Here is a 25,186-nt window from a genome sequence, read left to right as displayed (position 1 = left end):
CGCTAATCTCTCTCGAGCGTCTAAGGTTGACCCTTCTAAAATGTGATTAATTCACAAGATTATATCCTCTATGAATCTACTTGTACTTGCATAGCTTGCTATTACATTAGTAGTGTTCTTGGGCAGTTATTTTTATGTTGTCATGTGTGGCTATTTATTGACTATAGACTATAGGTTATATATCTATACTCGCAATTTTGTATTTATAACTCTCGCTTGTGGTTGTGTTTATGCGTTTGTGGGTGTTTGATTGCATGACCTGTGACCAAGAGCACATACACTGTACCACAGGTTCACATGTCCACATTTATTGTGTTGTAATGTTTCTTACAACTTTAAATTCTGTGAATCTGTGTAGTGTTCATATTTTCTAATGGTTATTTTGTTTACTATTCCGGTATTTCTTTAAGCTGATCGTCCATTTTGTTGTATTTTTTGCAGAATTTGCATCATTACTACTTTGATTGAAAGATGGCCGAGTCATCATCTTCTAGAGCCAGAAGATCTGCTACTCTGCCCCCACCACCTCCTTTACCAGCTAATGTAAAGCCGGAGATGGTCGGAACGCCCGAGTATTCAATGATCCGTAGACCTGGATTTGGAACCTCGGGACGTCCTATAGCTTTGTTGACTAATCACTTTAGAGTGTCTGTCAACAAGCCAGATGCCGTCTTTTATCAGTATGCGGTATGTCTTAATCTGTTTTCCGGAAAGTTACATGATTTTTCTGTTTAGAGTTGTGTTTCAACATATTCTCACTAATTTCTCGTTTACTATTATATAGGTTTCGTTTTCCCAAGATGAGAAACCGGTTGAAGCCAAAGGTATTGGGAGGAAAATTGTAGACAAGCTCTACACGACCTACTCCTCAAACCTGGGTAACAAACTGTTTGCCTATGACGGCGAGAAAACGTTATTCACAGTTGGCCCTTTGGCACAGAACTTATCTCAGTTCACGGTGGTTATGGAGGAAACATTCTCAAGCCGGCAAGTGATATATATCCATTTTGCCCCTCTGTGTGATCTTTCTCAATTCCTAGCTAAACAGGATGTTCATTGTTATTTATCCATAAAATTTTATTTTCCCCATGTGCAAAGAGAAAAGGGCAGTCCTGGTGATACTCCAAGCCAAGGAAAGCGCTCCAAGGGTTCCTTCGGGCCCAAGTCATTTGAAGTCAGGATAAGCTATTCTACAAAGATACTTCTGAAGTCAATAACTCTCGCCCTAAGTGGAAAGGAAGACAATCATACACAAGAAGCATTAAGAGTTCTTGATATTGTGTTGAGACAGCAGGCAGCCAACAGGGGATGTTTACTTGTGAAACAATCTTTCTTTCGTGATGATTCAAGAACCATGATAGATGTTGGAGGAGGTGTAAAGGGTGTTCGAGGTTTTCATTCCAGCTTCCGTACTACTCAAGCTGGTTTATCACTAAATATGGGTACAATTCTTTTTAATCCTTAATGGTGATATTAAATTTCTTATTAGTAAGACATGCTTCCTTAATAATTCAATGCTTTGTCTATTTTTGAACAGATGTGTCAACAACAATGATCCTGAGGCCAGGACCTGTCATTGACTTTTTGATAGCAAACCAGCATGTAAAGGATCCTCAAGATATTGATTGGTTTAAGGCAAGTACACACATGTTTTGGATTATTGTTATTATACATATTTTAAATTTCAATAAAATTAAAGTTCTCATCATTGTGCAGGCCAAGAGGATGTTAAAAAACATGCGTGTGAGGACAAATCATACGAGCCTGGAATATAAAATTGTTGGTCTCAGTGAAAAACCCTGCAATCAGCAATTGTTAAGTCCCGAGAACCTTATTTCATTTTTCTTACTCTGTTGATAAATTAAGTTCTAATTCCGGTCTGCATTTCTTTTTGGTATCAGGTTTTCTATGAAAGTGAGAGGTGGTGGTACAAGCAATGAAGGGAAGACTGTTGAGTTGTCCGTCTTTGAGTACTTCACGATAAATAGAGGAATCGACCTTAGATATTCCAAATACTTGCCATGTCTTGCCCTTGGCAAACCAAAGAGGCCAACTTATCTACCCATTGAGGTTTCCTAATATTCACTCTTTAAGAATTTTGAGTTTTTTAATTCTTCTTTTTTTGATATGCTCCTCCATTGGGGATTCGCCTTAATCATTCGACAATGTCGTGTTTTTTGATTCTTTTATAACTTCATTTTAATTTATTTATATGTACGTTCGTTATCTGCTATTCATTAAGCATATTTTATTTTATCTCTTTTGTCAGTTGTGTACACTGGTTTCACTCCAGCGATACACGAAAGCTCTATCTCCAATGCAAAGAGCATCTTTAGTTGAACAATCGAGGCAAAGGCCTCAGGAGAAGATGCAGACCGTCGAGAATGTAAGTTTTTGTGACAACTCACAATCTATGAGCAAGTTTTCTTCTTATTGTTATTATTATCACAAAGGATACAATTATAAACTCACAATATGTAAATATTATTGCTTGCATATAGGCTATGGAAACCTATCGTTTTGATAGTGATCCCGTACTTGCTGCCTGCGGTATTTCTATCGAAAAGAGATCGACACAAGTCCAAGGCCGTGTCCTTGAGGCTCCAAAGGTATATACAGTTAAAACTCTATAAATTAATAATGTCTGGATCGGAAAAATTTATTAATTTAGAGAATTATTAATTTATCGATAAATTAATAATTATTAATTTAAAGAGTTTTTAATCGATTCAACGTAATTCATATTTCCGTATAAACTAAGTAATTATACTGTACCTACCAAATAAAAAGGCAAATTAGTCTATGCCTCTTAAAATTACGTTGTAGCGAACCTTGTGACTCAATAGTTGTACTGTGTTCTTATTTGGTGGCAATGACTCCAAATAGACTTGAACTTTAAAGGAAAACAGACAACTATTGAATCATATTTCAATAGAGTGTAATATATTTTTTTCAATTTCTATGAATTATTAATTTATGATTTTTTTGGGACAAAAAATTACGAAGAAAACTCTCGAAAAATCATTATATTATTATTTTATCGAGTTTTTCAATTTTTACATTGGTCCAAGTCGGGACCGGACAAATTTATTATTTTAGAGAGTTTATTAATTTACTGAATATTAATTTAAAGTGTTTCTACTGTATGTTGATTAATTAAGCTTAATTCATTTTGCTTTTTTTGGCAATTCTGACATGTATTTTTTTGTTTGTGATGACAGCTGAAGGTAGGAAATAACCAAGATTGCATCCCAAATAATGGGCGCTGGAATTTCAACCATAAGGTAAATTCTTAGTTGAATATATATTTAGATGGTTGCCAATTGTCTTTACTGAGATTGTTTCTCATTATGACCTTTAACTGTTCTCTTGATGTCTTTCTTTGTATTCTAGAAAATGTATAAACCTGTACAAATTTTTGATTGGGCCATCGTCAACTTTTCTGCACGATGTGATCTTCGGCGTATTTCTGAGGATCTTATCAAGTGTGGTGGGAACAAGGGTTTTGTAAGTTTCATCATAGTTTGGTCTTCAGTGTCATTTATGTATAATCGTTTCAAATCAGATTTCTTTTAGCTGATGTCAAATGTATTGATTATCTTATAAATTGAAGGATATTCAACGACCTCGTGCATTGGTTGAAGAGGATCCTTCATGTAGAAGATCCAGCCCTGCTGCTAGAGTCGATAGAATGATTAAACAGCTTGAAGCAGAGTTCCGTCAAAAACCTAATTTCCTTCTGTGTGTATTGCCTGAAAGAAAGAATTCTGAAATATATGGTACCTGTTTACTAAGTTTTCCTGATTTTTCTTTCTTTCATTTATTCATTTAATCAACTTTTTCTTTATTCCAGGACCTTGGAAGAAAAATGTCTGAGTAGCATTGGAGTCGTGACTCAATGTATGGCCCCAGGAAAGCATAATGACCAGTATTTGACAAATCTACTTCTTAAAATCAATGCAAAGGTAATCTCCAGAACCAAGGAAAAAGGATGTTCAATTGTCATACATATATTTGACTTTAAAAATGTTATGTATTACTATAATTTATACATTTTCTTTGTAGCTTGGAGGTATGAATACTTTGCTGGCAATGGAGTACCCTTCACGCATACCATTGATAAACAATTTCCCCACCATGATTCTGGGAATGGATGTCTCCCATAGTTCTCCTGGCCGATCGGATACTCCTTCGGTAGCAGCGGTAAACTAAATTGTCTTTCATAATTTTTATGTCTGTCGACGGAATTGATCCTTGTCTTATTTATTTTTCCTTTCTGCGTCCGTCTGTTTTGAATGTTCTTTACGGATGTTTGTTGGAACTGTCTGTCAGGTTGTTGGCTCTGTAGATTGGCCTTTGATTTCAAGGTATAGAGCTGCTGTAAGAACTCAGTCTCCTAAGTTGGAGATGATTGATGCTCTATATAAGCCCACGCCAGACGGAGAAGATACTGGCATCATCAGGTAATTAACGATAACTATTGAGACGTTAATGACGATTCTTGAATGTTAATTATTTTCATTATGCTTAAGAAATGAAATCCTTTTGCTACAGAGAATTGCTTGATGCCTTCTACAGAACCAGTAAAGGATGCAAACCAAAACAAATCATTGTTTTCAGGTACATCTGGAAATCTCCACGCATTCTCGAAAATAAGAAAAAGAAAAACTTCTTGATTCAGTTGATTGCAGGCATTTTAGTTTTTCTCTGTTTCAAGATTGATAGTTTTTCTATGTTCTTAGGGATGGAGTTTCCGAATCTCAGTTCAATCAAGTTTTAAACATCGAGCTGGAACAAATTATGAAGGTATTTACGTTAATTTGATCATACATACCAAATGTTTACTACTAGAAAACCTAAAACATCATGTACCTTGAGACGGAGGGAGTATAAGACTATTTTCCATATAATTGCAAAATGTCGCTTTTGTTACGATTGGTTTGTGATTTTCTGGTTTTATATGTTCCAGGCTTACCAAGATCTCAATGGTGGAGCTCATGATATTCCCAAGTTTACAGTTGTTGTGGCTCAGAAGAATCACCATACAAAGCTTTTTCAAGCTAATGGCCAACATAATGTTCCACCTGGTTAGCTGCTATATATATTTTGCTGGCTTTTCTAATCCTGCTGCTTATACAATAATTTCCACTCTGATTTATTTGTTTCTCACTATTCCAGGACGACTGTGGACACGAAAATTGTTCATCCTAGGAACTATGATTTCTACATGTGTTCTCATGCTGGGATGATAGTAAGTCCTCCGTACTCTCGTTCTCGTTTATTGTAAAATGTATGATCATGCAAATTAGTAACCATGATTTACCAAATTTCAAAATTTCTACACTAGTACTTTGTCCTTGTGGGTGAGATCCTCAGATTTCTTATCGGTTCTAGGTTTTCTCTCTTCCAATTTCTTAAAAAATAAATTCTTATTTGATTTGCATTATTCAGGGAACATCTAGGCCAGCCCACTATCATGTACTACTAGATCAGATCGGTTTCTCTCCTGACGACTTACAAAATCTCATCCACAGCTTATCCTATGTGTAAGTAAAATTTCCCAATTCCTGAAAATTAGTGCCATTTACATTATCTCTAACGATCGATCCGCTCTTTTCTGCAATAATACTTTCCAGGTATCAGAGGAGTACGACAGCCGTCTCAATCGGTAAGCTTAATTTTGATAACTTTTCTTGCGAAATGTTACGAACAATAGAATATGTTTGATAAACTAGGATTTTATTGATATGTTGAATGAGCACATCATAGTATCGTACACACAAATTGAAACTATGAAAGATTAGAATTGTTGTTTCTTGTTGCGCAAGGCTTGTTACTTGCACTGTAAGACAACATAGATTTAGGAATCACGAATATCTCGGACATGAAATGATTTTCTGCTATCATTTTGATTTTTGTTTTTCTTTCATGATCAGTGGCTCCAATCAGTTATGCGCACTTGGCAGCAGCTCAAATGTCACAACTCGTAAAGTTAGAGGAGATGTCGGAAACTTCATCGGGAGGGAACAACAGGAGCATGACATCGGCTGGTCCTATCCCTGTTCCACAGCTTCCTAACTTGGATAAGAAGATTTGGGAAACAATGTACTTCTGTTAGTTATTAAAACATGTCTTTATTACACAGAACATCTCTGTTTGGTTGTTGTTGGGTTTAGCATGTGAGATTCAGTTTTAAACACCTTTTTCTCCCTTTCTGTTGAATTACTGGGGTGGTGTTTAGGGATTCGATCCGATCCGCAGATACCGATCCAATTAGTGGATGGGCCTAAATATAGGATCTGCGGATACCCGATCCGATTCACCGATGGGCCTAGATATTTGGGCTTACATAAGTTTCGCCTTGGAACATTCAATGATCAGACCGGCCCATATAAGTCTCCCAGGCGTATTTTGACCGCTATAAAAAGCATCCCTCCCTTTAAGCATATTTTATAGTTTACCCATCTACAATTTGTAAACTGTATTTCTCTCCCTGACGTTAAAAGTTGCGGTTAGTATATGAGAAAATCGAATAAAAAAAGTTATTTCTTTCAAATTTGAACTTTTTTTAGAAAAAAAAAAAGAAAGAAAAATGGAAATGTCTCTCAATAAATAAAGTCTTCCGTTTGATATAAACAAGAGAAAAGAAAATATTATTTTTATTTTTAAATAGATGTATTTTTATCTTTTTAAATTTATTCTAAAAAATTGATACATCTTATTATTTATTATTATCGAGAGTAAATATAGAAAATCTAAACAACATCTATTTAAAGACGGAATGAATAATTTATAGGATGGAGTAGGAGACTATACTAAATTACTGTATTGAATAAAGAGACTATTATAACGGCTGCGTAATCCATTACAACTGAAAAAAAAAATATTTTTTTAAGATTATGGAGTGAAAAAAAAATACTAATATATCTAAAAGTGTATGCTTGGAATTCATTAAAATGTGCTGATGTTGGTAAAGGTGACATGACAATATGACATCAACAATTTATAAACTCTCGAGTCTCGACTAACGGCAAGGGGTAACTATTGGGCTAACCAAAAAATAAAGGGTGTTTATACAAGTTTTGAAATATAAGGGGAGCAAAGAATAAGTTAAAACTAAGGGAGTGTCCTGTAATTTCCAATGATTTCTTATAATGACATCACAATTCACAAATTATTTTTTAAACAATAATAATAATAAATGAAAAAATAAATATAGTAGTAGTGAGGTGCAGAAGACGAGTGTCGAATTGAGGCACACTATTTTTTCAAATTTCCTCCATAGCTAAAACAAAGTCTGTGAAGAAGAAGACGAAGAAAAAGTACCCTTTCGAAACTCTAGTATACTCTCTCTTACGATTGTGTAAAGTGTTCATTGCGATTTTGTTGAAATGCGATTTTGTTGTTCTATTTTTCAGCTGCATTGGTGTTTGTTTGGGTAAATGATTCTTCGTGTTAGTTCATAGCGAAGTTTTTTTTTAGGTTTCAGAGTGTTTGATTTAGGTTTTTTGATTGAAAAATTGCATAGGAACTGTTTGTCGTTGTTGTTGTTTAAAGGTTTGCTCGGTGTAATTTGTTACTGGAGTTTTATGGTTGGATTGGATTATGCATGTCATCTTATTGTTGTTCTCAACCTTTCTTTGTGTGTGTTCGTTTATATTTTTGTGCATTTTGATAACATTTGCTTTATTGGATGTTCAATCCGTTATAATCTTTTACTTGAGTTAGCTTCAACGCTCTTAAATTGAATTTTGTAATGATTTTCTGGATAGAAGAAGTTTCTTTATTTTGTACGTTATATGGATTTTCCATTTTCAGATTATTGTTGACAGTTTGACACCAGCTATAGGTAAAAATTTTCGTACAAATTAACATGATAGATGATATTGTCATTGATTAGTGCGCTCGTTACTTCATTTTAAAATCTTAAGTTTCATTTTGCTTAGTAATGTTTTCGTGCATTCTGCTGTCACATTCTCATTTATGCATACATTATGCGTATAATCCAAAATACTGCTTATGTTCATCCTTTTAACTTCTCTGAATATTTGTAGTGTTCTTTGTAGAATTAGCAGCGTTAATTTGAGTGATAGATGGGGTCATCTCCAGAAAGTAATATAGGCAGCGAATCTGCTGATGTGCTCCCACCACCTCCTTTAGATCCTAATGTAAATGCAGAGATGGTCGAAACCCCTAAGTATAGTATGATCAATAGACCTGAAATGGAACATCGGGGGGTCCCATCTCCTTGCTAACCATCACTTCAAAGTTTCTGTTAACAAGTCTGATGCTGTTTTTTATCAGTATATGGTATGTATAGTCTATGCTTTAATCCATTTTTCTGAAAGTTACTCGAATTTTCAGTTTAGATTTTTGTTTCAATTTTTATACATTTTCTCACTCATTTATCATACATTATTAGGTTACTTTCTCACAAGATGACAAAAACTGTTGAAGGTAGAGGTATAGGTAGGAAAATTGTTGATAAGCTCTGCAAGACATACTCCTCTAGTCTGGATGGTAAAATGATTGCTTATGATGGGGAGAAAAGTTTGTACACTGTTGGCCCTTTGCCACAGAACAGTTCCCAGTTCACAGTGGTGATTGAGGAATCATTTCCTAGTCGGTAATGTTTTCCCCCCCTCTGTTGTCTTTCTCAGTTCCCAAACTGGTTTTCATTGTTTATTTATGAATAATTTGCATTGTCTCATTGTGAATAGAGAAAGGGAGAGTCCTGGTGATAGTCCTAATAATGGTAAACGCTCCAAGAGGTCCTTCTGGCCAAAGACTTTTGAAGTCAGCATAAGCTATTCAGCTATGATACCTTTGAATTCTATAACTCTTGCCCTCAGTGGAAAAGAAAATAATCACACTCAAGATGCACTGAGAGTGCTTGATATCGTACTGCGGCAGCAGGCAGCCAACAGGTATTCAAGCCACTTTCTCTGCCCCCATCTAATTATGTTTTCACCAACACATTTGAATCTTGAAGTCTTTTAAACCATTGCATTTGGCTGTACAGGTGATGTCTCCTTGTAAGGCAGTCTTTCTTCCATGATGATTCAAGGAACTTGATTGATGTTGGTGGAGGGGTAAATGGAATTCGGGGCTTTCATTCCAGCTTCCGTACTACTCAGGATTGTTTATCTCTAAATATAGGTACACTTACTAATTCTTAATGGAAGTCCTTAAATACGCAAGATAATTTCTTGGTAGTAAGTCCTGCTGCCTTAATATTTTATTGTTTTATACATTACTGCAGATGTGTCAACAACAATGGTTGTCAAGCCAGGGACCTGTCATTGACTTTCTGAAAGAAAACCAGAGTTTAAAGGGTCCTCAAAATATTGATTGGGTGAAGGTAAGTGCATGTTAAATCTATCTATCACATGTTTGATGGTTTTTTAATGATAATTTTGTCTCCGTTATTGATTTGAAGTTCTTGACATGGTGCAGGCCAAGAGGATGTTGAAAAACCTGAGGGTTAGGACAACACATAGCAATATGGAATATAAAATCATTGGCCTCAGTGAAAAGACCTGCAATCAGCAACTGTGAAGCCCTTATGTCATAGACATCTTAATGCAGTTTGTTTGGAACAAACATTTTCATAGTTCTTACTCTGTTTATAAACTTTTAATTCCGGACTACCGTTTTGGTATCAGGTTTTCTATGAATGTGAGAGATGGTGATGGAAACACTGAAGGGAAGACTGTTGAAATGACTGTCTCTGACTATTTCAGTAAACATCGAGGAATCGAACTCGGCTACTCTCAGTACCTGCCATGTCTTGCTGTTGGCAAACCAAAGCGACCTATCTATCTACCAGTGGAGGTTTGCAAGTTTCATTCGCATAGAATATTGAGTTCTGTTGATTGCATTTCATTAAAGTGAGTCATGGTGTGTTACTTGAGACTTTTTGCTGCCATATTAATAAAAAATACATTTATGTCAATAAGGTGACAATCTAGATGCACATTCTGCATTTTAATTATTTGCATGTAGGTTTTCCATTTGTTATTTTATTAATCATTTTATTATATCTCTTCCATCAGTTGTGTACACTGGTTTCACTCCAACGTTACACGAAAGCTCTATCGTCTATGCAAAGAGCATCGGGTAGTTGAACAATCTAGGGAAAAGCCCCAGGACAAGATGAAAACTGTGAAGGATGTAAGTTTATGTCTCGGCTCACTCTATGAGCGAGTTTTCTTATTATTACTGTATTATTATTTGAAAGAGGAAATGGTTATAAACTCACAATATGTTATTATGATTGTTTGCATAGGCTATGGGAACCTATCATTTTGACAGTGATCCAGTGCTTACTGCTTGTGGTATTTCCATTGATAAGAAACTAACACAAGTTCAAGGCCGCATTCTTGAGGCCCCGAAGGTATATGCTAGCTTATTTTGTGTTTGCGGTCACTAGTCAGGCGGATCAATATGCAAGAGTTCTATAATTCAGATATTTTTTCTACTCGTAGTTGAAGGTTGGAAATAATCAAGATTGCATCCCAAATAATGGGCGCTGGAACTTCAACAATAAGGTACTCATTTAAAATTTATTGGATTGAGGTGGTTGCCAGTTGTCTTATGGTTCTTGACACCTTTCCTTATAGACACTTTATAAACCTGTACGAGTTGATAAGTGGGCCCTTGTCAATTTTTCTGCTCGCTGTGATCTCAGCCATATTTCCCGTGAGCTTATCAACTGTGGAAGGAACAAGGGCATTGTAAGATTCATCATATTTTGGTCGCAATACTTTATAATGTTATCTACTCATTAGCCAACTGTTTTGCTGACAGAGGTATATGTTCTCTTGTGAAGGTCATTGAGCGTCCACACACATTGATTGATGAGGATCAGTCATCTAGAAGATGCAGCCCCGTTGTTAGAGTTGAGAGGATGTTTCAGCAGCTTGAAGCAAAACTTCCTGATGAACCTTCTTTCATTCTGTGTGTTTTGGCTGAAAGAAAGAACTCTGAAATATATGGTATAGGTTTATTTAGCTTTATGATTGATTCTTACGTGAATGTGATCATTTAATCAACACATTTCTTTTTAACATTTCAGGACCTTGGAAGAAACAGTGTTTGAGTGATCATGGAATCGTCTCTCAATGCATCTCCCCTGGAAAGATTACTGACCAGTATTTGACCAATGTACTTCTTAAAATCAATTCAAAGGTAAGGTCCAACACCAAGCAAAGAGAAAATTCATGTGTTATTGGTATTTAAAAAGCTATATATTATTTTTATGTAGCTTGGAGGTATAAATTCTTTGTTGGCAATAGAAGACTCCAAACGCATACCATTGATAAACACTACCCCCACTCTGATTTTGGGAATGACGTGTCCCATGGTTCTCCTGGTCGATCAGATATTCCTTCTATAGCAGCGGTAAATTGTCTCTTGTATATTATCTTTGTTGTATTTGATCCTTGTTTTGTTTTCAGGATGGTGTTGATTGAATTTTTATTTTTTTATTTTTTTAAACTCATTTTAATTGTCAGGTTGTTGGTTCTGTATACTGGCCTTTGATTTCAAGGTATAGGGCATCTGTAAGAACGCAATCTCCTAAGCTGGAGATGATTGATGCTCTATATAAGCCCTTGGCAGATGGAAAAGATGCTGGAATAATCAGGTAACGATAGTTAAGTCATTAATGACGAATCTTGAATATTCTTTTCCTTATGCTTGAGCAATGAAATCATTTTTCTACAGAGAATTGCTTCTGGCCTTCTACAAGACTAGCAGACGGAAACCAGAACAAAATAATTGTGTTCAGGTATAATCGCTCATGCACAGTTGATATTCTGTTCTAATACTCTTTTCAGCTATTGCCTTTTGAGTTTTTCTTTTCCTGAAACCTTCCATGAATAATTCCCATCATAAATATATCATGTTCATGACTGGCTTGATGGTCTGCTATCATAGCTTATTGTGTGATATTCGAGAGAATGAAGATATGTACGTCTTAGTTTCTCCCTACCTTGTGACTGATAATTTGTTTATGCTATTAGGGATGGAGTTTCTGAATCTCAGTTTAACAAAGTTCTTAACATTGAGCTGGAACAAATTGTGAAGGTAGTTCTACATTAATTTCATCATACATAACTTTTCTTTGACGGGATAGTTTCATTCCCCAGATGTATTCAATAATTTTGCTTCTGCAGTTAAATTTTAACTGATAAATAATAATACAAGAATGACATGGAATCCGGATATGGTCATCTTTAATTCTCCGACATAGAGCTCTCACATATTATTAGTTTCTGACTGTGGTTTTGCCATCGTAGGCGTACCAACATCTTGGTGGAGACTGTCCGGATATTCCAAAGTTTACAGTTGTTGTGGCTCAGAAGAATCACCACACAAAGCTATTTCAAAGCTGCTGGCCATCATAATGTTCCCCCTGGTTAGCTGCTATAGATAATATGCTGGTTTCTTTATGTTTTTCAATCCTGATGTTCTCTTTTCCATTATGATTAACTTCTTACTCTGCCAGGGACCATTGTGGACACAAATATTGTTCATCCGAAAAATTATGACTTCTACATATGTTCTCATGCTGGGATGATAGTAAGTCCTCTGTTTCCCTCATTCTCGTTTAATCTTTTTGGTGTTGTCCTTATGGGGTACGATCATCAGATTTCATGTTTCTGTCAAAATCAGGAGATCTTTATAAGAAAAGCATAGAATTTCTGATCCATTATTATGAAGAGTCTCTGGTGTTTATAAGACTGTGTTTCTGTCAAAATCACAGTTCTAGGTTTTTGTCAATTTCTATGAAAAGCTTCTTAATTTGGTTTCAATCGGTCTGATATATGTAGGGAACGTCTAGGCCAGCCCACTATCATGTGCTGCTTGATCAGATCGGTTTCTCACCTGATAACTTGCAGAATCTCATCCACAACTTATCCTATGTGTAAGTAAAAATTTCAATCTCCCTGCTTGCCTGCAGTGTCATTTAAATTACTGGCAGTTATATTTTCTAACGATCCTCCTGCTTTTTTCCAGTTATCAGCGTAGTACGGCGGCAGTCTCCGTCGGTAAGCTTTTTTTGCCAATTTTTTCCAGGAAATTTACTAAAATTTTCTGCTGTTAACTAATTACAATCTTCTCGAATTCACTTTTCTTCCACCAGTGGCTCCCATCAGTTACGCACACCTGGCAGCAGCTCAAATGTCCCAATTTGTTAAATTTGAGGACTCATCGGAACTTCATCTGGAGATAGAAGCATAACATCCGAGGGTCCTATTCCTGTTCCACAGCTTCCTAAATTGCAGGAGAACATTTTGGAAACAATGTTCTTCTGTTAAGCGTCGCTCTGTTAGGAAAATTGATAGGATGAACAGTTGGCAGGCGGAATTTCCCTGGTAGTTTGTTTTGCTTTGTCGTGGGGATATAACAGGAATAGGCCAAGAAACTAGTTTTAGACTTGACAATTATGTTAGGCAGACTACCTGAGATTGTTTTGTCCTGGGAAAAATGATTAGCTTTCGATATAACAGTAGAGGATTGTTAAATAGGATTTGAGTTTTATCTGAAATCCAAATTTTCAAGTCTTTTATTTTTCCCGATCCGTCGGATCAAACAACGAAAGAGGATGTTAAACTGGATTTGAGGTTTTATCTTGAAATCCAAATTTCAAGTCTTTTGTTTTCCTCATATCCGTTGGATGAAAACATGTAGGGTTTAGGTGGGTGATGAAGACGACATCGTCCGAAACAAATTACAGTTAGTTGTTATTTTTCAGTTTGTACATTATATCATGTTAATTGTTAAGTAGAGAAGTAACATGCATTTTCTTCGCTAGATATCGTACGCGAAGAGGGGAGCGTCGTCAAAAATCAAACCACTGATTGAGGATAACAACATTCGTTTTTCTTTAAAGGTTATCAATTCGTTTTTCTTTAAAGGTTATCATTTATACAAAACTAGTGTCCTTCAATTCCACTACTTGACAAACTGAACTAAGAGTGAATGAAAATCTTGAACCATTTTGATCAAACTGAAAAACTACAATACAAACACTTATTATAACAGTTAAATGATTTCTTGGAAGCAAAGTTAGGTTTTTTCTTTCAAGCTCCTCCATCTTCATGACCTGATCTTCGTCGTCATCATTAGTGTTAAACATCATGTTAACCATGTCGACGATCTTCGTCTGAGAATTGACGATCATCTCCATCCTTTTATTTTCCATCTCCATTCTCCACTCTTCTAACCATATCCATCTTCTGCTTCTCCATCCCAACCATCTCTCCGCGAATCGCCTTATTTCTGCCGCCATCGCAATTCCCTCATCAGCAGTTTCATCCACATTGCCGCCATCCTCCTCCGCCGCCACAAAATCAACCCTCGGCCGCTTTAAACTAACTTGAGCAGAGAATCTGTTGACATAAGTAGGCTTTCGGAGAATATAATTAATACTTCGCGACTTACTGCGACTCTCTTCATCTTCCTCATCGTCGTCACCGCCGCTACCTCGCCGTGGAGGAGATAATTTTCATATGGCAATTGAGACATTGGCTTAGCAGGAATCGGAACTGTCCCACTTTCCAGACATTCCATTAAAAGGAAGTATGGCCACCTAGAGGTGGAGGCAGCGGCGGCGCCGCCATTTTGCTTCTCCGTTCGGTACCGCTTCCGGAGCTTTTCCATCTGTGGCGGCACTGGATGGCAGACTTGGAGGAAGGATGAGAGTATTCGTAGCCGCACTTGACGGAGATCGTGACGGCGATCTCTTCCCATTGGGTGGCTTTGAGCTGTCCACGGTTGAGGGAATACCATTTCTCTCGGTAGGCTTGGATGAGGTTCTCTGTCTCGTGGTGGGTCCAGGTGCATATCGGTTTTGGGTTTGGTGGTGGTTGATGTGGTGGCGATGACGGAGGCGGCGACGGTGAATTGGTAGCTTCTGCCATTAGAGAGGTGGGCGTTATTTTAGGTTTTTGATGGTGGTGGTGGCGGCGATTTTGTGGTGGCGGTGAGGGTACGGGTCGGTGGTAATGGGTTTTTAATAAGGCGCCAGTTAGCCTTAAATTGTTGAAAGCCCACAAGGTGCCAAAATAATTTTCTCTTTGGTCCTTAGTATTTACTTTTTATTTCCGTAATGCCCTTATTAAGTTAGTATTTTCTAACTTGTCCAAATTGAAATATGGTAGATCCGTAATGTGCTTCGTTGATGGGTTTTCGATGAGACATTTAGGATGTGTTCGTTGTGTGTCTGAAGTATGTTCCGTCGTTTCCCAGACACATTCAAATATATATATTTTTTATCATTTAATAAAAAACATATTTTAAATGTGTCTAACAAAACAAGGCTCCAAACACATGACGAATGTACTCCTAGTAAGTATTAGTAGCTAAAGAAGCATGCAGAGTTGCGCCATATGGAATGACTTGTTCGTCAAGTCTGAAATAGTGTGTTCAGTTGTTGTAATTTCTCCTCTCAGTTTCTCATCTCTAATCATAAAAAAAGGTTGAACCTATTTGTGTTCTTCTAGATTCTATTTCAAGCCATTTTGACAAATTTTATTGCACCATCTACGATCCAAACTCAAATTTTTCAAACCCAGAATTGATCCGTTTAGTCCAAAATTGATTTTAATTTCCAAAATTGATTTTCTTAATTCAGCTACACAAACTAATACATTGTCTCTATTTGGTGTAAGTATATTCTTCCCAGTCTCGATGGTGATTTTTTGATGAATATATATAAACTCTTTAATTGAAATGGGCTCGTGATATTCTATATGGGCTTCATCAAGTTGGGCTTTAGAGGCCTATTTCATCATCTTCTTATTTGTTAGGCATGTTCAACTTTTAAAATAGCAAGTAAATTAGACAACCGGTAGGAATACTACTTTATTTCATGAGAGAAAAATCCAATGTGAACAATTATTGGCATCAAATTCTTGTGGTTCGACTGTCCTTCATGTTCCATGATGTTTTCTTGAACTTGCAATTCATGCACCCACATGCAAAGTGATTCAATTTCATGCATTCAATAGGTTCCTATCGCCATCTCCTGTGATATCATGCTAAAAGAATAAGGTAAATCTTTAACTCACTCTAAAAACTAGTTCAATAAGTGATGATTGTATAATGTGGGATATACATTCATTATTCCAACACAATTGTCAATATATATGGATGAATATCAAACTAATCTAAAAAGATATGTCAATTCGTTTGATCGGAAAATTATAAAAGTATGTTTATTTTTAAAAACGTGAACGGAATAATGAGAATTCGGCTGCAGGTAGACAAATCTACCACTCCCGGGTTTGAGAAATTCGGATAGTTAACGTTAATTATCGGATTAGCGTATTTCGGATTTGTCATTACCGGGAATAGACTCCCGGATTTGTCAGTCACGGGATCAGAGGCCATTCCCGGGTTTCTCATTCACGGGGCAAGGGAGCGTGACACGTGGCAAACATGCGTGCCTCCCTTGACCCGGGTTTCCCATTCACGGGAATAACATCATAAACCAGATCTGGTTTTCTTCTTCTTCTTCTCCGTCGCGTTTCTTCTCCTTCTTCCTCAAAAATCCGACGACGAAATCATATAATCAGGGTGTTCGAGTGCCGGAAAACTGAATTTTTTGTTCTCTCGTATACTACACGGCGGAATACATATATCGAGGTTAATTTTTTTTAAATTTCAACCGAATTTAGCTTATATTGTTAGTTTAGTTATTATTTTTGTCAAATTCTTTAATGTAGAAAAAATTGTCGGATTAGTTTTATGTGTTGTTGAGTGGTTGGTGGTTTTGCCATTTCAATTTTTCCGATTACATTGCGTGACCGAATTATTGGGATTTTTGGTATTATATATCTGTCATAATTATATGGTAGGACCGGACCGAAATTAGGACCGGTTTTCCGGTTTGGTTTATAAGAATCAAACCGAACCGATTTTTTCGGTTTGATTTTTCGGTTCGATTTTTCGGTTCGATTTTTTGGTTCGATTTTTTGGTCCGATTTTTGGTTCGATTTTTCGGTTCGATTTAAATCTTTAATTTTTTTTCTATTTAAATAATTTGAAATGTTTAGGGTTTAGATTTAAAAAATATACTTAATTAACAATATAATTGGTTGAAACATATATGTAATTAATAATCTCTTTTAAATAAATATTAATAATCTCTTCCCGGATAAGAGCTAGAACAAGATAGATCTCTTCCTGCTACAGCTCTTGGAGGATCCGAAGACTTGCGGTCAGTTGAGTTGGGGCAGCGCTGTTCTTGCGTACACATATCGCTCATTGTGCCACTCCGCCCGTTCAGGAGAGACTTTCGCGAACATGTGCGGGCTACTGGTACAGTCTTGGGCATGGTCGAGGATACTTAAGGTTCGACCGAGATTTGGTCCTGGTTATTTGGAGCTACAGGGCGCCCCCTTTGCCGTACGGTAAGTTCGCATCTCTATTGAAGTTGTAAACTAAATTGATAGATTATTTTGGGACGATTTTGAATTTCAATATGTTCTTACGCAGGTGGACTAGACCGTTGTCCAAGACCACTGTTACCAGTCATGTCCTCCTCGCCTATAGGACCAGCTATCTTTGATGACTCCGTCCCAGGTATTCCGTCTTACAATTCTCGTCGACCTTCAAATAATTCTCTTCTAAAATATGAATATATTTCTAACAACTAATTTGGTCATTTCCTTACAGTTCGAATGGACGCCATACGCTGCCCACATGGAGTCTCTACCTGATGGATGCCGTCGGGGTGTGAACATTTGGAGGTCCAGGACATGCCTTCACTTCTACTACGTCGTCGAGTGTCACTACCCCGATAGGGTGATGCGACAGTTTGGTTGCACCCAATTTATTCCTCCCGCTCCCTTGATGCGACCGAGACAGGAAGATTGCACAGACTGAAGAGGTCGGGACACCCCAGGAATTGGGCACGAGACCATGCCGATTACGTTGAACAGTGGGAAGATCGAGCTAACAGTGTAGTTGGGGTATCCGTATCTTCATCTTCGTCTTCATCGGAATCATTTGTTTCTTCCTCTTCGTAATCATCATCGTAGTCGGAATCCTCGTAATCGAGAGGGGCATTTCCTTGAAGTCCGTATGGATCGTGCAACATGTTCAACGACAATCTATCTGCAGCGGAATGACTGAAAGGGCATTTCCTCCTATCGTGGTCATGTCCGTTGCAGTTGCTACATACGCGTGGTCTTGTACCTCGACTTATCGCATAGTCCCTCGCGCCCCTTATTGGTCTGTTATTTCTTCTGCGACCACGACCTGTATGATGAACCATCCGCGTGTCATCCGGTAGTAAAAACCACTCGGATACGGGCCAATCATTCGATACAAGATGAAATACACCACTGAATTGATGTCTCCAACCATCCCATGTGTGACAACTGTGAACTAGACCTAGACGACGAACGCCAAGTGCCTTCCCAACGGCCATTGTGTGAGAACAAGGAATCATGTAAGTGTCCCACTCTAAACATGAGCATGAACCCGTGTCAAATTGTACAGTGTGTTCACGGCTCGCAACTCCCATACGCAACGACGGAGATATGACACGGAACGTACGGTCGGGACAGTTTGGATATAACGATACATCGTACCACCTGGCCCTCATCTTGTTATCTTCGAATGTCCGATACGGGATCTCTGCAAGAGGATATCTAAGCCTATTTATTTTTGCCATCTCGTCCGTAAAAATTGCCATAGCTTTTGCGTGAGTGGCCTGGACTAACGCCCTTATTGGCAAGAATCGATCTCCTCTAAGAACGTTATTGTAACTCTCCGCGTCGTTGGAGGTAGTGATGCCCTATCTGTAGAATCCGTCTTGGAACAATGTCCATTTCTCTAGGGATACGTTGAAGGTATGTAGCTGCATGATGACTTGTTTGTATAAGATCTGTCCAAGCCTTCGTATATTGTTCCTGATCCAAAGCGGTTGAAACGGCCCAACATAACCCATATATTCCCTTCTTCTTCGAGACGCTTGCAATCATATTGGCACGAACGTGCTCCATGCAGTATCTGTGCATGTGCAATGTTTCAAATTGATGGACTAATTTGAATATAGAATTGCAACGAAAATATGGATGTCATCATCACTGTGAACTCCCCAGTTCGGAAATTTTCTATCCAGCTTGACGATAGCAGAAAGGATGCCAGAATGACGATCAGAGATTGTGCAAGTGAACGTATCCTGCAGAACGTATATTTTTAGATATTCAAGAACCAGTACCAGCTGTGCATCGACTCCTCGTCTATTACGACATATGTGACTGGCACGACTCTGTGGTTAGCAGTCATTCACAAGCGCCACGATCGCCTTACCCTTGTACGCGCCTTTAAGATGCGTTGCGTCAACGGTAACTACAGGGTGACTGTGCTGGAATGTGCGTTTCGTCGCACCGAAATGCCAAAATACGTATCGGAAAAAAAAATAAAAGAAATCATAAAAATCTATTTCGTAGACATATACGTGCACAGTAAACAAAGTTCGTACCTGAAAATCTTCCTCCGGCTATGTACCACCCCGTCTTCTTTCTTAAACTTCCACTGTACTTTCGTCCGTCGTTGCACTGTTCTAGAGCACGCATGTAACTGGGCAGTTGGCGAAAATTTGTCTCCCAATCTCCATATACCTGGTTCAGTACAACTCGCTTGCCGTCCCAAGCTTTTTTCCGGCCTATTCTACAGCCGAATACTGCTTCGCAGTCATCAATAATGGACTTGATTGGGTAATTTGGACGTTGGCGAATCTTACCAGTTTTGACGTAGGCAACATGATTTTGCGAAATATAATATTTCGATCATCCCGTTCGTTGTTTGCACCGTCACAATTATGCCCCTCGCACCATACTGTAATTTGCCACGTACGATATTCGCTCTTATACGAAGCACGGATCCTCCAGTTACATACAGTACCATTGAACGGTACTTTAGTACGTCTGTTCGGACGATTTATGCATTCTGCCGCCCATCTCGTCTGAACTGACACCGTAGTGCGATGCCCAGCTCCACGCCTAGTTGACCAAATGGCTATCGCACCCTGAATTCTTCCTTGTTCGAAAAATGCGTTCCCAACTTTATGGTGCTAGGGTCACCGTTGTATAACTCTGGACAGGTAGGCATTCGGCGGTTTGTTACCTCATCAGGTCCATCCATATTGCTGTAGACATGATAATCTGCAACGCGAGGAACAATGTAATCCTCGTTGGAGGGCCCGTATCCCCGCCGTCCGCGATGCCTACTACTCGACTCTCCCCCAGCATTGGGTCTCGATGTTCCACCCGAATTATGAATCGGATGGTAACTTATGAACAAGTCACGACTCCAAGATTCATGTTGATACATCAATGATAATGTAGCACCATCATTGATGACGATACATCACTTATCACCGTTATCAACAACGTATACGTAGATTAGCCTCAATTGTACCGCTTCTCTTTCAATCCCAGCAAAAATGCACATTATTTTGGAAAAATCATCATAACTCAACCTATCTTCGAGCGTATACGTTGCGTCGGGAACACTACATACAACGATCTTGCCATCGACATATTGTATAGAACTCTTCCAATATAAATTTAAATATGAAGACATATTTAATAAAATTTATAAATTAAGACGAAAGGAAACACTAAATTTTGATATTAAGAGATTTTGAGAAAAATATGAGATGGATGGTGAAAATGTATACGGTGGGAGGGGCTTTATATAGGAAAAGTATCCCGAGAATGTCATTTACGGAACAAAACAAGCCGGGTGTACCAAAACCGGGAATGTCTATTCCCGGGAATGGCATTACCGGGTCCGTGTTTGAGAAAACCGGCCACACGGTTCCCGGTTTTGCCATTACCGGGAATAAACATTCCCGGTTTTGGTACACCCGGGATTGAAGTTAATTAATGATGATTAACAATCCCGGTTTTGAGAAACCCGGGAGTAGTAAACGGTGTTCACCTTTAACGGTTCCGTTATACAACAATGCACTGCCCTTCTTTTGATTATATATATACACACACAAACATATTTTGACTACACCTTTCAAGTGCGTCTTGATGTCGGGTTCTATCAACTCCATCCGGCGTATTCTCCGCTGGGCGAGTTTGTTGCATAATTTGCACAACCAACAATTGGTTTTGGAGCTCATTCTATCGATTATTTTTCTATCTTCCATATACCTCAAACCCTTCACCGAAAAATTATGGTCCTTAGCTTGTTGGAAAGAGGACACCAAGAGCTACAATTTGAGCGCTGACTTGGTACCAATATGATCACTGAAGTGTCCTAAAAATAGTTTGATAGTCGACTGTCCGCTTCAGCAAGTATTCGGGGTTCACCAGTTTTCATCCCCTTCCCTTTTAGAAGATGTTGTTGTGGGAATCCGTGACTTGGAGATTGTGGAGACCGCCATTGGAAAGGAAGAAAGTTTCTTAGGAGGGAAGGATGATGGATGACCATCCCTTCCTAAAGGCACATTGAGTCGTGATTTGGGAAGCAAGGAAGACTGTCATGGTTTCCTTGTTAATGAAGCATTATATAAAGAGAAGTTTCCTAAACCTTGTGTGAAGATGAAGGATGAGAAAGGTTCGAGGAAAAAAGAAGAGGATCTTGGAGCAGAAACAAAAGAGATCGATGACCTGGAGAAAATAAAAGGAGCATAATTAAATCAAATCAACTAATCATGCCTATTGAACCAAATTAATCTCACAATTGATTTGGTTTAATTAACGGAGCTGATTAATTATTTTTTGGAGGACCTGGACGGTTTATTTGCTTCAAGACCTGTTTATTTTCATGTTATATTTATTTCTTTTAATGTTGTTTACCGTGTATTAGGAATAGGAAAGGATGTGGCTGTTTACTTTCCCTTTTGTTTCTTTCTTTCCTATTTAGCTATTGTGTCATGGAAATAAAACTCAAGACTTTGAATTGAGAAAAGAAGAGCGTGAGTTTTTTTTTTTTTAGTTTGTGTGTTTAATCTCAAAACACTCATAGTTTGTGTGTTTAATCTGAAAACACTTGTTTGTCGATTCATCAGAAAATCGTCACTTGTTCGTTCATCTCTCTTTCACTCGCCCAGTTTTACACAGTCTCACCAAAATCAACTTTTCTCTCTCAATAATGATCCGATTAACATGATTCTAATTTGACAAGAAAGTAGACATCTAGGACTATAACTCTGCTTTTGGATTCGTCTCAATCCGAGTTGAATTGCGTCTGCTGTCTTCGTTCAAAGACTGCCCTTGTTTTCTGCCCGAGAAGAAGAAACTGCATTGTTTGTCCTCTCGTCGTCTCCGTTCAAATTCTGGCGAAAGCACGCCTGCCGTTTTATGTCAAGTATGTACTTTGGTACGGCTATATGCAATTCTCTGTGAAAAGTAGATTAAAAACACAAACATATCATCGACCATCTAATCGGCTCTTAAAGATTGATTGATATAGGACTTGATTCTATCGCCAAAATAAGGATAATTCTAAGCCACATGAGGAACAATTGAGAGTCTTAAACGATTGTTTCACAATCCAATGAAATCGAAATGCAAAGAGGCTTGTGCGTGAGGAGGAGGATCGTCCGTCTTTTGATTTTTATTTTCTTTGTCTTGCATTTAGGTCCCTATTCCATAACTTCCCAAGTTGCATGAGAGCTTCAATGAATCAGGAAAGGAAGAAGACTATGGTAAAATATTCTTCTGTTTAGTCAAACAAATGTGCTTATTGGTAATTTATTTGGAAATCAATCTTGTTTTGTTGGGTACAAAAATAAAATAAAATAAAATCTTCAAAACTTAGATGGGCCTTCTATATGGGCATAACCAAGTTGGGCTTTTCAGGCCTGTTTCATCTTCTTATTTGTTAGGCCTGTTCCAAATTGGAATGAGCACTATTTTATTTCTCACTAAATCATAAATTTTATAATTTCTGTACATCAAATATTATTTTTATGTATCCTCCACAATCATATTACCAAAAATATTTTAACATAATGAATGCACATAAAGTAGAATATACAACATACCTAATTGTGTTCTCATACACGTATTCCCATCTACTACCATATACATTAAAAAATTAAATTACAACCACATACTATCTCCGTATAGTCGTTCTTTTGAAATAAAATTGTTTTAAAATAATTGTAGATTTTGGATTCTCAATGAAAAAAATCAAATTGTCCAATTTATTTATCATTTATTTAGGAAAAAAGTATAATTAATTAAAATAAGGATATTGTAATAATAATTTAAAATAAATTATTGTTAATATCGGTATGTTTAAAAATATGAAAAACTACGACAATTCGAAGACGAGCATGAAAAAACGAGAAATATTCGAAGAAGGAATGAGTTCTTATTAGTTATTATAATGTTTGTCTTCAATCCGTCTCTCTCTCTCTCCTCGCCCACTCTGAAATCGAATACAACCCCATTAGACTGACTTTCAAAATCAAAATCTTTTCTTTTCTTCTTGAAGAATCAATAATGGAGAAACCCCGATTGTCATAACGATCAAATTCCCCCTTATAGGAGGTGGGTGAGAGATAATTTCTGTAAAATAATTTTGTAAAGTTTCGATTTTTTTTCTCTCTTTGTTATATCTCCGCCGGGGAATTTCTTTCCTGATGCCGCGAGGCAGAGCCTCCGATCTGAAAAAGGCGACCAAAATCGAACAACCCAGTTGTGAAATCAAATTCAGAGGTGTTCGGAAACGTCCTTGGGGTCGATACGCCGCAGAGATCCGAGATCCGTTGAAGAAAAGCCGTGTCTGGCTTGGAACCTTCGATTCCGCCGAGGAGGCCGCCGCCGCCTATGATAAAGCCGCCCGATCCCTCCGTGGACCTAAGGCCAAGACGAATTTCCCTTTGAGCAATCATCATCTGTCTTCTTCCTTGTTCCACCACCATCAACAAAAGCCGATTCAATACGATAAATATCAGAATATTGCTGTTTCGAAGTTCGATCTCGACCACCATGATCAGATCGTTTGTAGTAGGCCCGCATCGAGCAGTCTAAGCTCCAACGTTGAGTCGTTCAGTGGGCCACGAGTTGGTGTTTCACCTTTGATTATTACTCCGCCGGAGAGGATGCTGAAGACGAGACCACCGCCGGCGGCGGCGGGTGATGATTGCCATAGCGACTGCGATTCGTCGTCGTCTGTGGTCGACAATGACGATAATGATAATTATAACAGTAATTTTGCTCTTAGCTCTTCCATCCGCCACCAACAAATCCAAATCCATCCATTTGATCTGAACTTTCCTCCGCCGTCGGACGATGATGATCTCCTCACCACTGCCTTGTGCCTTTAATTATTACTGGTGATTGCCCTCTACTCACTTTATAAGCAATCCTTTTGAGGAAAATGAGTTTTTTTTTTCCTTCATTGTTGTATTATGTGTGAATTAGATTCATAATCATATGTACTATTATTGTTGTTAGATTTTGTTAAAAGTTCATGTTCTTTACACTTCTTAGTTAGACGGATTACGAGACTAAAAAATAATAGTTATAGTCCTCATTGATGCAGAAGTTAATGATTCCTGTTTTTAGCAATGGTGTTGTATTTGAATTGCTTCTTGTCTTCTCTGTTGTTACTTAATCTAAACAGGCAATCGACCACTCCCATTCGTCCTTAGATTCGGGATTGAATGGGTGAGGCGATTTTTGCTTCTTCTAGTATGAACGAAAATGCAAGAGATTAAATCTAAAGACAGCAGTTTGATCTTTGTTGTTAGATTGGGAGCTAATAAAATCCATTAAAGCAGAAAGTAACAATGTTGGTTCTCATTTATGCATATATTCATCTCGTCTTGTGCTCTGTTACATCTTGTTAGATTTGAGTTTTTGACATACATTAATTTGTATTCAAGTATGCTCTCTGGAATTTTTTTTCACATTGGTGATTTTGGGATAGGACAGAACAACTTTTGAGAAGAAGAGAGAAAGTGTTTTATCAAATCAACCATGATAATGGAAATGGGAGGAAGAAGTGTTGAAATTGATCTTGTTTGGTGAGGCATACATGTTGTTAAACGTTTTGTTGTATAAGAAACCATTTATTGCCCATGTGCTTTGGATTTATGTACACCCCTTTGGATCAAAATTGTATCTTTGTATAAATTTTATTACCTACAGCTAACATCATGTTAGAAATATAGAAGCAAGCATTGATTTTTACC

General features: G+C 37.7%; 2 protein-coding genes and 2 pseudogenes across 2 annotated transcripts; 3 read left to right on the top strand and 1 right to left on the bottom strand.

Annotated features, from left to right (window-relative positions):
• The first annotated feature begins 579 nt into the window (after positions 1-579).
• Positions 580-6,118, top strand: LOC139882169 (protein argonaute 16-like; annotated as a pseudogene).
• A 1,975-nt stretch (positions 6,119-8,093) lies between these two features.
• Positions 8,094-13,325, top strand: LOC139882159 (protein argonaute 16-like; annotated as a pseudogene).
• A 608-nt stretch (positions 13,326-13,933) lies between these two features.
• LOC139882166 (uncharacterized) lies at positions 13,934-14,930 on the bottom strand. Its single transcript, XM_071866532.1, has 2 exons — positions 14,600-14,930; positions 13,934-14,493 (listed from the first exon to the last, which is right to left on the bottom strand). Exons 1-2 carry the CDS (start codon positions 14,928-14,930, stop codon positions 13,934-13,936), a joined length of 891 nt encoding a protein of 296 aa, XP_071722633.1.
• An 8,699-nt stretch (positions 14,931-23,629) lies between these two features.
• Positions 23,630-24,316, top strand: LOC139882165 (ethylene-responsive transcription factor 3-like). The gene is made up of 2 exons (XM_071866531.1): positions 23,630-23,961; positions 24,001-24,316. The coding sequence occupies exons 1-2, from the start codon at positions 23,630-23,632 to the stop codon at positions 24,314-24,316; spliced, it is 648 nt and encodes a 215-aa protein (XP_071722632.1).
• Positions 24,317-25,186: the final 870 nt, after the last annotated feature.

Source organism: Rutidosis leptorrhynchoides, unplaced genomic scaffold, assembly GCF_046630445.1.
Source record: "Rutidosis leptorrhynchoides isolate AG116_Rl617_1_P2 unplaced genomic scaffold, CSIRO_AGI_Rlap_v1 contig238, whole genome shotgun sequence".
Classification (NCBI taxonomy): domain Eukaryota; kingdom Viridiplantae; phylum Streptophyta; class Magnoliopsida; order Asterales; family Asteraceae; genus Rutidosis; species Rutidosis leptorrhynchoides.
This window is presented reverse-complemented; position numbering and strand designations above follow the sequence as displayed.

Coding starts and splice junctions, on each gene's coding strand:
- LOC139882166 (XM_071866532.1), bottom strand. CDS start 14,930: ATGGCAGAAGCTACCAATTCACCGTCGCCGCCTCCGTCATCGCCACCA. Junction 14,494..14,599: donor GCCGCTGCCTCCACCTCTAG/GTGGCCATACTT, acceptor CTCCACGGCGAG/GTAGCGGCGGTGACGACGAT.
- LOC139882165 (XM_071866531.1), top strand. CDS start 23,630: ATGCCGCGAGGCAGAGCCTCCGATCTGAAAAAGGCGACCAAAATCGAA. Junction 23,962..24,000: donor CAGAATATTGCTGTTTCGAA/GTTCGATCTCGA, acceptor CGTTTGTAGTAG/GCCCGCATCGAGCAGTCTAA.